At 43.1% G+C, this 13,048-nt stretch overlaps 1 protein-coding gene across 1 annotated transcript in view; it reads left to right on the top strand.

Annotated features, from left to right (window-relative positions):
• Positions 1-9,283, top strand: part of LOC308318223 (peroxisomal carnitine O-octanoyltransferase-like) — a 63,304-nt gene extending 54,021 nt beyond the window's left edge. The window contains exons 15-17 of the mRNA XM_080767682.1: positions 2,409-2,502; positions 3,304-3,423; positions 5,942-9,283. Coding sequence (XP_080623808.1) covers positions 2,409-2,502; positions 3,304-3,423; positions 5,942-6,062 — 335 coding nt within the window. The 3' untranslated portion in view covers positions 6,063-9,283. The remainder of the gene's footprint in view (positions 1-2,408; positions 2,503-3,303; positions 3,424-5,941) is intronic.
• Positions 9,284-13,048: the final 3,765 nt, after the last annotated feature.

The raw sequence follows: 13,048 nt of genomic DNA, 5'->3' as shown, positions 1-13,048 counted from the left end.
ATTGGTCCTCACTAATGTTCATGATAAAATACCACTATTTATTTCTACTCTGTCTGTGTCTCATAGGAGGGCTGTGGGCAGTTCAGCAAGCCCTCCACCGGTGACCTCATCGTTGGACAGATTTTTACATTTTTCTTTTGAAAAAAATATTTAGATTTTTATTATTGTGAGAATAATGTCTTCCATTTTCACATTGCAACTTTTCAGGAATAGAAAGCCTGTTGTTTCTATTAGCTTGGATTGCCCATCGATGATTTCACTGGTGGACGGGTTTCTGATCTCTCCACAGCCCTCCTATGAGACACAGACTGGTTTCTGAACTGCCCACAGCCCTCCAATGAGACACAGACGGGTTTCTGATCTGCCCATAGCCCTGCTATGAGACACAGACGGGTTTCTGAACTGCCCACAGCCCTCCTATGAGACACATAGGTTTCTCATCTGCCCACAGCCCTCCTATGAGACACAAACGGGTTTCTAAACTGCCCACAGCCCTCCTATGAGACACAGAGGGGTTTCTAAACTGCCCACAGCCCTCCTATGAGACACAGACGGGTTTCTGAACCGCCCACAGCCCTCCTATGAGACACAGACCGAGTAGAAAACAATTGTGCTATTTTATCATGATCTTTAGTGAGGACCAACTATATAATGAAGATAAGTTGAAAAGTGGTCCTTTTAAATCAGGGGTCGGCAACCTTAGGCACGTGTGCCAACGATGGCACGCCGGGTGGTATCGGGCTGGCACGCTGCCAGATTCTGGGAGAATCGTTTTTTTTTTTTTCAATATTAAATGAATTGCAAGTCCCCTTCCATGTGCATGTTGTAAAATAAATTATACCTTCTGCAGTATTCATGCTGAGTCTCATACCTAGGTGCTGCTCACCTATATGCATTGTGAGCTTGTAGATCAGCTGTTTTCAACTCACGGAGCGGGGCTGTTAACATTACGTCATATTCGCAGGGCGCCGGTGTGTGCTTTAAATAACACCCACAATACTCCTATTCTAGCGTGAGGGAACTCTGAGACAAACAAAGTGGAATAATTGAGAATACAATTAATATTGAGAATGCTGTGTTTTAATTATCAATAATATGACATGGGGGTAGAAATAGCAAGGAGATCGAGCAACATACGTACCATGGTCTGTGGGTTCCTGCTGTTCAGCAGAGTTGAGGTTGATAGAGTTCATCTTCAGCTGAAGTCTGGAGTCCATGCACGGTCAGATCTGATCAGAAACGGTTGATATCCTGGAGTATCCTGGATGTACCCCTGAAACAGGGGAGAATGGTATGAAACACTACGCAGACGTCTTCTCTCATTCAAAGCTTTGTATTGAATCAGTTGTGGAGAACTGACACAGACCCACCAACTCTCCTCATACTAGAGAGAGGTGGAACCATCTCTCAACCAATCACAACCTCACAAACCCCTCCCTCCTCCCCCCCAGGCACGCTCTCTGTGCAACCCTCTCAACCAATCACAACCTCACAAACCCCCTCCCTCCTCCCTCCAGGCACGCTCTGTGCAACCTTCTAGAAAGAAACTGGTGAGATTGCTTAGTAAGCTTCACATTTAACACTAGACATATTTTTTGTTACACCATCACTAAACACGGGTATATTTTACCCAATGCAAAATATTCCATGAAACAAGATCACACCCGTGTGAAGTGAGGGGCGCTAATATATTAAAGCTCATGTTGATTAGGCGATGTAATGTTGATGAAAAACAAACACAAACATTAAACGCCATTAACAATAAAGAGACAATATGACGTAAACGACACATTATGAAGTACATTTTCCCTTCATTGTCGATGCGTTGACAAAACTAACTTTGAACTAAAGACAAAACATTAAACCGGTGTATGAGAGGGGCTAGCTTCCCTCAAAAAATATAAGCAACATTATGATGTCACTGAAAATCACGAAGGTACTGAAAGACCCAACCCACCTCAGACATCGGCAACATTATGATGTCACTGAGCATCATGAAGGTAGGCCTACTGAAAGACCCACCCACCTCAGACATCAGCAACAATATGAAATTTGCAAAAATATAATCGTCCGTAATCGAAAAATAGCTTCCAATAGCTTAGTTGGTTATTATCGCGTCGAGGAGGTATGTGTCCATAATATCTGATAAGGGTCCATCCCTTATCAGACCTTTAACTCTCGAGAGCATAAATAAATATTTCAATACAGCTTGGAAAGATATAATGGGCGTTGATATGAAAAGGGTTGAAAACCACTGTTTTAGGGTACAAAGGCCAAATGCCAGTCCAGGGCTGAGCGTCAATGGTTTTAAATCCACATATGTGACCAGATTTGACTTGTCGGTGTATTCTTTCCACACCACCGAGTGTCTCACATCAACGGAGTCACAATGTCGTTTTCCTTCCCAGGGTTTGACAGACACCTGCTAGGCCTGGCCTTGATCGCCGGGGAGGAGGGACTACCCACGCCAGAAATATTCCTGGATCCACTGTTTGCCAGGAGGTACAGTAATACTTAACCCATTCTGACCTGAGATCAGATTCATACGAGGTTTTCCACTGGACACACACTGGTCTGATGAACCCATTCTGACCTGAGATCAGATTCTAAAAATGTCAGTCGTTCTTCGATTCTTCAAAAATAGCAGACCTACAAGCTCGTAGCGCGCCACTCGGTGGCGCGCTACGAGCTTGTAGATCTGCTATTTTTCAATAGCTAAAGCATGACATGATGCTAACACCAGAATGGGTTCCCGGTCAGAATGGGTTAAAAATGTTTAAAACCCCTAGGTCTTGTGTTAGGGTCAGGACATATTAATGACCCCTAGGTCTTGTGTTAGGGTCAGGACATATATTAATGACCCCTAGGTCTTGTGTTAGGGTCAGGACATATTAATGACCCCTAGGTCTTGTGTTAGGGTCAGGACATATGAATGACCCCTAGGTCTTGTGCTAGGGTCAGGACATATTAATGACCCCTATAGGTCTTGTGTTAGGGTCAGGACATATTAATGACCCCTAGGTCTTGTGTTAGGGTCAGGACATATTAATGACCCCTATAGGTCTTGTGTTAGGGTCAGGACATATGAATGACCCCTAGGTCTTGTGTTAGGGTCAGGACATGTGAATGACTCCTGGTCTTGTGTTAGGGTCAGGACATATGAATGACCCCTAGGTCTTGTGTTAGGGTCAGGACATATTAATGACCCCTAGGTCTTGTGTTAGGGTCAGGACATATGAATGACCCCTAGGTCTTGTGTTAGGGTCAGGACATGTGAATGACTCCTGGTCTTGTGTCCTACAGCGGCGGCGGGGGTAACTTTGTGCTGTCCTCCAGTCTGGTGGGTTACACCACTGTCCTGGGCGCCGTAGCGCCCATGGTGCACCAGGGCTACGGCGTCTTCTACCGCATCAGAGACGACAGGTGACGTATAGAGAACCCGGCGCATGTGTCCATCAGTGTTGTTGGTTTTGTCGACTACCATTTCCCAACTGGTGAAAACGAAACTAGAAAAAGTTCTCCTGGTCGCGCTATAATAATAAGCCAATGTGAAAAGGGTGCCATTTGGATGGCAATTGGATGATTTGAGGCATTTTGTTCCAAACATGTGTTTGTTTAGCAAAAAATCCACCTGTCGGTGGTCGCTATAACAGGCCAATGTGAAAAGGGTGGGATATAATATTCCTCAGTCTAGTAGGAAAGTGCGTGAAAGATTTCACGTAAATTGCACTCTGCGTTCATGATTTGAGGCTTTTTGTTCCATCCTGCAAAATTAGCTGGTAACAGACACGGACGGACACACGGACGGACGGAGTGCAAAACATACTCAGTCCCCATGCCTTCGGCCTGGTGGAGACAATAAACACTATTAACCCATTTAGGCCTAAGGCCGATTCTAAAAACGCCTCTAAATCCTGACCTAAGGTTTCTGAAAAACTTCAAATATTTATATAGCAGCATCAAGAAAATTACATTTTTGAATACTGTACATACTGTACAGAACCCAAATATGGGTTCCCGGCCTGAGGGGGTAAGATACCAATAGGGGTTCCCGCCCAGATGATGACTAAAACAAAGACATTGACAATTTCAACAAATAACACAAATAACTCAAACTAAACTCTGCACTTAAAAAATACAAATAAAACATTTCAGATGACAAAAAGGTGACGGAAACTAAATTGTATTTCATTCAAAAGACTATGACTACAAATAAATCAAAAGTTGCTGTCAAAATGCTGTCAACATCGGTGTCCAAACTGTCCATGCGTCATAGTGGTGTTTCTCCAAACAGTTTAAAAAAAAGAGTTTACTAAAACTGTATTGTATTGTGTGTTGTTTCCAAAAACTGTTGAGAGCTTGTAGATTGGTTATTTTCACTAGTTTGGGTCCCGGGGATATCAAATGCAAGACTTTTGAGTCTCGAGCTAAAACATTTTGGAATCCGTGCATTATCCCATTCTGACCTGAGATCAGATTCATACGAGGTTTCCACTGGACACACACTGGTCTGATGAACCCATTCTGACCTGAGATCAGATTCTAAAAATGTCAGTCGTTCTTCGAATTTTTCAAAAATAGCAGACCTACAAGCTCGTATCGCGCCACTCGGTGGCGCGATATGAGCTTGTAGATCTGCTATTTTTCAATAGGTAAAGCATAACATGATGCTAACACCAAAATGGGTGCCCGGTCAGAATGGGTTATTAGACCACAGTATAGCTCCTGCTCAGTTGAAGAGCGACGACACCAGTGTTGGGAAAGTTCATTTTATGAACTAGTTCAGCTCACAGTTCAGAAATGTAAAAAGGAACTAGTTCAGTTCATAGTTCCTAATTCAACATTTTGAACTAAAGTTCATGTTTCTAAAAAATGAACTATTTTAGTTATTTTTCGTTCTTTTTTTTCTTCTTTTTAATTATTGCCACAGCCCATAGCCATATACTGTAGAACCGCAGACTTTATTGAATAAAAAAAACCCTTGGGGATTAATAAAGTGACAACTTTTACAATATCTCCATTACCATTACCCAAACATTTTTGCAATGTGAAATGCCACCAAATTCTTAATCCTTTTCCTTGTCTTTATTATGGGCCAACTTGTGAAATCTGCATGCTTTTATTGTGAAGGGTCTCCGTTCTTACAAGCTCACAGCCTCACAGCCACAGCCTACAAGCTCACAACGCGTTGCGGACGCAACGCGTTGTGAGCTTGTAGATCAGCTATTTTCAGCATGGAACACGTGTACGACGAAGAATAAATCAGGTTTTATTTTTACTTTAGTAAAGTTTACTTTACCTCCTCAGTGTTTGTTTTGGGACTGTGTTTGGTTTGTAGGAACTTGGCCCAGACCGGCCCACCACAACCAGCGCGCAGATAGCAGAAACTCTACCGCCCGCTCCGTCGCGGCACACACAAACAAACAAGCCCTAATACCACCACTTTTACAGAACTTTTTTTTATTTTTTATCATGGCGGCCCCCTACGGTCGCGGCCCACCGGGAAAATGCCCGGTATGCCCGGTGGCCAGTCCAGCCCTGACTGTATGTGTCTGCTGTCTGCGTGCATGTGCGCGCTGCGCTCCAGTGAAATTGTGCGGCTTGAGAAAGATTAGTTAATTTGTGTTGGATAAGGGCTTATTGGTGGGTTTTCCGCTAGATATTAGGGGTTGGTTGGGGTGTGTTTTAGCCGGGGTTTCGCCTGGAAGGCTCACTCACTTTTGAACGAAGTTGAGCGTGAGAAAGTGACGTTCACACACGCCAGAAACGAACGCGTTCACAATGACGTTCATCAGGCAGAAATACAGTACGTTCAGTTCACGTTCAGCCGAAATAGGAACGCGTTCGTGAACTATCATTCTTTGGACGCGTCCGGGTACAACACTGGACGACACATCCTATATTGTTTATTTAACGCCTTCTCTGTCTTTCCTGACTCCAGGATCGTGTTCTCCGTCACGGCGTGGAAATCGAGCCCGCAGACGGACGCAGAGCACTTCCACCAGACCCTGTGTGCCTCCTTCCAGAACGTCCTACACCTCGCCACCACCTCACAGCTGTAAACCCACTGATCCCCGACCAGGATGATACTACACCACGCCACCACCTCACAGCTGCAGACTGATCCCAGACCAGGACATCCTCCACCTAGCCACCACCTCACAGTGCGGATTCAGGCCAAATAAAATCTTTCGACTGAAAACTGGTGTCCTAATGTGCGATTTGGGAAACCGTGAGAAAAGGATATCCCTCCTCACACTGTTCTACATACTGCCAACCAGGCAAAGAGATCACAGATTTGCTTTCATAATGAATTGCATTTTTATGAATTGCATTTTTATAGCGCTTTTCCAAGTGCTCAAATCGCTTTACAACGGTTCATTCATTCATACATCGAGAGGTGAAGCGGCGAACAGTCGACGCTAGCGTCCTCACTTCCCACATTCACACACCAACGGTGGCGAGCTCACACCGACCGACTCATTGGAGGCAATGTATAGGGTTCAGTGTCTTGCCCAAGGACACTTCGACATGTGGAGCCAGGATTCAAACCGGCGCCGACCCAGGGATCATTGGACGACCTGCTCTACCTCCTGAGCCACAGCCGCCCCAAATGAATTGTCCCAGACCGTTTTATGGAAGATGCTTCTGTACATAATTGATAGCTTGACCATTTCCAATGATCTGATATTCAAAAGGAAATGCACATAAAGTGCACAAAGACCCGCACACCGCCTGCACTTGCAATGTGAAACCTTTGATTTAGGCAACGTTTCAGTCAAAGGCCTTCTTCAGGCATCGTCGTCTTTGTTGCACTTCATGTGCATTTATTTTGAATACTTTTGGTCCAGTCAATCTAAGATTTGACCCAAAAGAAATTGCAATAGTAATCGTTCAAGGTTTTTTAATGAATGATCCTCAGGGTGATCCAAATATTACAAATAACATATTAAAATTTGATTTTTATTATATACATTTTTGGATCATGATACATTCAGCGGTTGAACGTTGGGTTACCATTGAAAACCTATGAGCTTTAACCTAAATAACCTATATGCTTGAAGTACCATGTGACATGTCAAACTAGGGGGTTATTCATGATTCTGAACCCATTCCAAGCATTCGTTTTGCACGAAAAACACTCCTAGGGCTAAACACGGCCATAGCCGTCTTCACAATGTGATGATGTCAGTGCATTCGGCACATTTGGGCAATTGGCCATGGCCGAATTTAGCGTGTTTTTTCTTTAGCTTAGATTGACTGGCCTATTTGAGTCCTGCCTCCGCACCCGTCTCTGAGCCTAACAGGTGTGCATAAGACTTTGTTTTTGTCCAATGCTCTAATATTAAAATAGTAACCAAAAGTAGCCGATCTACACGCTCTCAATGCACCTGCGAGCTTGTAGATCAGCTACTTCCGCTGCACAGTGTGCTTCTGTATGGAATCAAAATGACTGAAATCAGCCTCAATCTGTGACTGAGAAGTTTAATCCATGTCTGATCTGCTGACCCCAGGCCAGCTCACGGCTGTAACCGACAGATCCGCTGACCCCAGGCCAGCTCACGGATGTAACCGACAGATCCGCTGACCCCAGGCCAACTCACGGCTGTAACCCACAGATCCGCTGACCCCAGGCCAGCTCACGGCTGTAACCGACAGATCCGCTGACCCCAGGCCAGCTCACGGCTGTAACCGACAGATCCGCTGACCCCAGGCCAGCTCACGGCTGTAACCGACATATCCGCTGACCCCAGGCCAGCTCACGGCTGTAACCGACGGCAGCGGCTCCACAAAGCTACCACAGCGGTGCTGATCCCAGCACCGCGAACCCAACCGGTTGCATAAAACTGCTATTCTTCTACGCTTTTATCTAAGGAAAACGTCTGGACAAACTTGACAGCTGACTTTACCGGATGGGTGAAGTGTCCCCTTTATGTTATATATCAATTAATAATAATGAAGCTATACTTATTAGTTGTTATACTAATTAAGGCTCTGTTTCATTTATTGTAGCAGAGTGGCTCTCAAACCTCCCATAACTGATAACTCTGAGTGTGTACAAAATGGGAACCAAATTGATCCACAAGGATTCATTTTGTTCCGTTTGTAGATTCTTACACACCGGTAAGGGGGCATTTGGAATGCGCTCAAGGAACCATGAGACCACACTTTGAGACTCACAGTATCATTAACACTGACTCTGTTTGATCAGAATGGAACAGCTAGAGCCTGCATTAGTGGCAGTGGCTCAGGGGTAGAATGGGTGTTCGATCCCGGGCTCCCCCAGAGTTGGTGTCGAAGTGTCCTTGAACTCCTGATAGTGCTCCTGATGAGCAGGTTGGTGCCTTGCATGGTTTCCTCCGCCATCGGTGTGTGTGTGTGTGTGTGTGTGCGTGTGTGTGTGTGTGTGTGTGTGTGTGTGTGAATGCCTGGGTAAAGGAATTTGGATAAAGGCGTGATATGCGCCTTTTAGTATAATTGGCAAGACCTGCTGTGAAGAGGCCCAATGTCTTTCTTTTACAGTTCACATGATGTTTGGTCAGTCACAGAATAGCCTTATTTTGATGGCAGGAAACATGGTCAAACATTTCTGACATAAGCACTGGGTAAAAAACAAAAAAAAAGATGCTAGCTACATTTCTAGCCTGTTTTGCTTTAAGCATGACAGTTTCATTCTGAATGGAGGTTTCTTTATCCAACAAGATAATTAAGTTGGCCTTATTTTTTTTATGCTGCACAGAGACTCGGGGGTTTCTGAAAGCGTGCATGTTTTTGTTAAAACGTCCAAGCTTCATATTGAGATAGTAATCAATACTCTAAAATGTTTCTTCAGTACTGGCAGGTCTCCCAATCTCTCCAGCTCAGTAGGCCTACAAAATACATTTTCAGGTGGGATACCCATTTCATCCGATCATGGATGCGAGAGAGAACTCCACAGAGATACTGCATCAATTTCATACCGTTCCAGTTCAAATGTTGTCTGCTCATTTGTTGTTCATCGCTTCCAAATTAACGTGTTTATCCTTTGTCCTGATTCCTGTATGAGTTCTCGCTCCTGACTGGATATAAAATTTGTCTCAAACTGCCAATGGATTTTGCTTACTAAAGAGTTGGAGAGATCGCCGTTAGAGCTATTCAACACTTGTATTAAATGGAAATATCACTTACATCCCATCTAATATTCTGTTGTAAAATGGTGTTTGTGGCAAAAGATGCTGTAATATGACAAAGTACAAAATCAGGTTTAACCACTTAAACCTCAGCATGAATATTGTGGGGGAAGCTTTGGCAGAAAATAGCAGATCGACAAGCTCAATCATTAATGAGCTTGTCAATCTGCTATTTTCTGCAAACGCTAGTACAGAGCCCTGAGGAACTCCAGTTAAGACTAATATGAGGTCAGTACTGTATTACTGTGAGTTTATGTAACTGACCCATACTTTCAGTCTGTACTGGTGTCTAGTTTTTGACCTTTTAACTTGTAATCTTGTTTAATGTTTGAGCACAGATCAATGCAATGGTGCATCCAGTGATTTATGTCATATAGTTTTACCTTGATTTTTATTTCACTTTGTTGTAATTTCTTTCTAATGAACTAAATGTACTAAAATCGGTGATTTGAAGAATGTCGGAAAAGACACTGATGATGTTTGGCTATTCTATGTTTTAATGTGTTGGAACCGACTCCAGACAGTTGTACATTTATGAATGTACACATAACGATTAGGCTTATAGGCATAATATGGTCTCTCCTCTCACTCTTGTTGTACATTTTACAACACATTGGATGCTATTTTCCATAGATACCTCAGTAGTTTGATCTGGTGAGCCTTATGAAAAAAATTGTGTGGCTTGTTGCCACACAAATGCTTAGAAAAATAAATACAAATGGCTATTTGACAACGTACCAATGTCTTCCTTGGGGATAAAAGCTAATTATAAAGTTGCATATTTTTATTATTTTAGCCTAGGAATTTATATATTTTTAGAGCAGGGTTTATGTGTGTGGCGGGTTACAACTAATCCATGCTGCAGGATAAAATACCAAGATGAAAATGCATGGAAATCTCACTCAGTCAGGCTGAGGTAGTGATGGTGCAGTTGGTAAAGAAAAGGACCTTGAAGTCAAAAAATCACTTTCACCTAGAAACTCCATTCACACTTTTTATAATTCAGCTTACTGTGGGCACACATGCTGGAACTTTTTACTTTGGCTGAAAAGGAATCTTTGAAATGTTTCATAGTTTTAGAAATATAGTGCTTTCAAATTTGAGAAATTTATAATAGGGCTCAATGGCAGCTCTATGGCACGTCAAAAAATCACTTTCACCTAGAAACTCCAGTCACACTTTTTATAATTAGGCTTACTTTGGCATGCTACTAGTCCTACATACTTAAACCTACCAACCCCTTTCTATAGCCTACTTAGTAGGGCTGCGAATCTTTAGGTGTCCCACGATTCGATTCGATTCCGATTCTTGGGGTGACGATTCGATTCAAAAACGATCTTTTCGATTTTTCCGATTCTCGATTCAAAAAAGATTTTTTTCGATTCTAAAGCAGTTTATTTTATTTTATTAAAAACAATTAAATAGAATTTTAGCATGATCTACTGATTCTACTCCAGTCTTCTGGCATGAAAGCAGAGTACATTTAGTAAAAAGCTTGTATAATTGTAAAGGTTTTATCAACTGAATGATTTAAACACACAAAGGTTAAATCCAAGAGTAAGAACATGTCTCATGCTTAGCTTGCACAAATTTGAACCAGTACAAAAGTTACAAAATCTCTTCTCACTCAATACCAGAACAATACATTAGTATTAAAACAGGTGTAAAATAAATACAATTGGCAGGCTTAGCTTAGCTGGTAGTAAATGCACTATGCAGAAACCCAGGCCATAATGCATTGCATGCACAGGTACATTTTTTGAAAAATCGATTTTTGGAAAATGAGAATCGAGAATCGAGCATTAGAATCGCGATTCTAACTCGAATCGATTTTTTTTGACAGGCCTACTACTTAGGTTCATCTTACGGTGGACATGTTTGCCTGAAAAGGAATCTTTGAAAGGTGTCATAGTTTTAGAAATATAGTAAATTTGAAAGCACTATATTTCTAAAACTATGACATGAATAATAAAAAGTGTGAATGGAGTTTCTAGGTGAAAGTGATTTTTTGACGTGCCAAAATCTGCCATTGAGCCCCAATTATAAAAGTCTCAAATTTGAAAGCACTATATTTCTAAAACTATGACACCTTGGGTCTTGTGGCCTCCGCTCCAGTTGTTCCCATGACAGCCCTGCTCTGTGGTTCTTCTCCAGGTGGCTCTAGGGGGCCTTCCTCTCTTCCTCTTGCCTTGCGGGTTCCATGTTAATGCATGTTTCGTGATTGATCTATTGTGTCTTTGCAGTGTGTGTCCTATCCATGTCAATTTCCTCCTCCTGATCTGTGTTTCTGTTTATTTTTTTATTTTTTATATAGTGCTTTCAAATTTGAGTAAATTTGAATGGGGGTCAATGGCAGATGTTTGGCACTTTAAAAAAAATCACTTTCACCTAGAAACTCCATTCACACTTTTTATAATTCAGCTCACTGTGGACAGTGCAGTCTTCAGAGGAGACATCCAAGGCCGAATGCACAGAGATAAGATGCCCAGTGCACCCCTCCCTCCCTCCTCTCTGCCCTCCTGCCAGCCTGTGTGTGTGTGTGTGTGTGTGTGTGCGTGCGTGTGTGTGTGTGTGTGTGTGTGTGTGTGTGTGTGTGTGTGTGTGTGTCTGTGTGTGTGTGTGTGTGTGTGTGTGCGTGCGTGTGTGTGCGTGTGTGTGTGTGTGTCTGTGTGTGTGTGTGTGTGTGTGTGTGTGTGTGTGCGTGCGCGTGCGTGTCTGTGTGTGTGTGTGTGTGTGTGTGTGTGTGTGTGTGTGTGTGTGTGAGCGCGTGCGTGTCTGTGTGTGTGTGTGTGTGTGTGTGTGTGTGTGTGTGTGTGTGCGCGCGTGCGTGTCTGTGTGTGTGTGTGTGTGTGTGCGCGTGCGTGTCTGTGTGTGTGTGTGTGTGTGTGTGTGTGTGTGTGTGTGTGTGTGTCTGTGTGTGTGTGTGTGTGTGTGTGTGCGCGTGCGTGTCTGTGTGTGTGTGTCTGTGTGTGTGTGCGTGCGTGTGTGTGCGCGTCTCTGTCTCTCTCAGTATGTTTTAACAGCGGGCGACTACCTGCGATAGCAGGCGAACAGGCGATGGTCGAAAAGTGGGTGGAGCAACGTCGCCCGAAAAGATAAAAATAATTCATCTTTTCGGGCGATACTGGGCGATGTGTCGGCCGATGCTTGCCCGCTGTTAAAAAGTACTGTCTCTCTCTCTGACGAGAGAGGTGGGTTTAGGGCACCTATTTAAACATACAAATAAATCTGAATGAAGTTATCTTTAATTAGGGGGGGGGAGATGCAATACAAATTAAAGACATATACTGTGTATCCCTATTCCCTGACATAATTTTATAGCTAAACGGACAGAATTCTATTTTATTTGAATGATGAAACCCAGCTGCCATTAATAGTTGGAAATGGAAATGGAAATTGCGGAAATGGAAATTGCGGAAATTGTAATTGCGGAAATTGTAATTGCGGAAATGGTGGAAATGGAAATTGCGGAAATGCGGAAATGGAAATTGCGGAAATTGCGGAAATTGCGGAAATTGCTCTTCACTTATAGCTATCTATTTTCAGGTAGATTGTTTTATTTTACTCAGTCAGCCATATCACTACTCATTTTTTTTCATGAAAAAGGTCATAGCTGGGTAATCTATTTTCAGGCAAATTGTGTTTATTGTATTTTATTTTACTCAGCCATAACAATTTATTTTCTGTTAATTATAACCAACTTGCTGGCTGGCAGGCAGGCAGACAGCTACTCATAGACAGGCAGACAGACAGACAGCTACTCATGGAGAATTGGACAGGCAGGCAGTCAGACAGACAGCTACTCATAGACAGGCAGACAGACAGCTACTCATGGAGAATTGGACAGGCAGGCAGACAGCTACTCATGGACAATTGGA

The sequence above is a fragment of the Protomyctophum bolini genome, assembly GCF_963924005.1.
Source record: "Protomyctophum bolini genome assembly, chromosome: 7".
Classification (NCBI taxonomy): domain Eukaryota; kingdom Metazoa; phylum Chordata; class Actinopteri; order Myctophiformes; family Myctophidae; genus Protomyctophum; species Protomyctophum bolini.
This window is presented reverse-complemented; position numbering and strand designations above follow the sequence as displayed.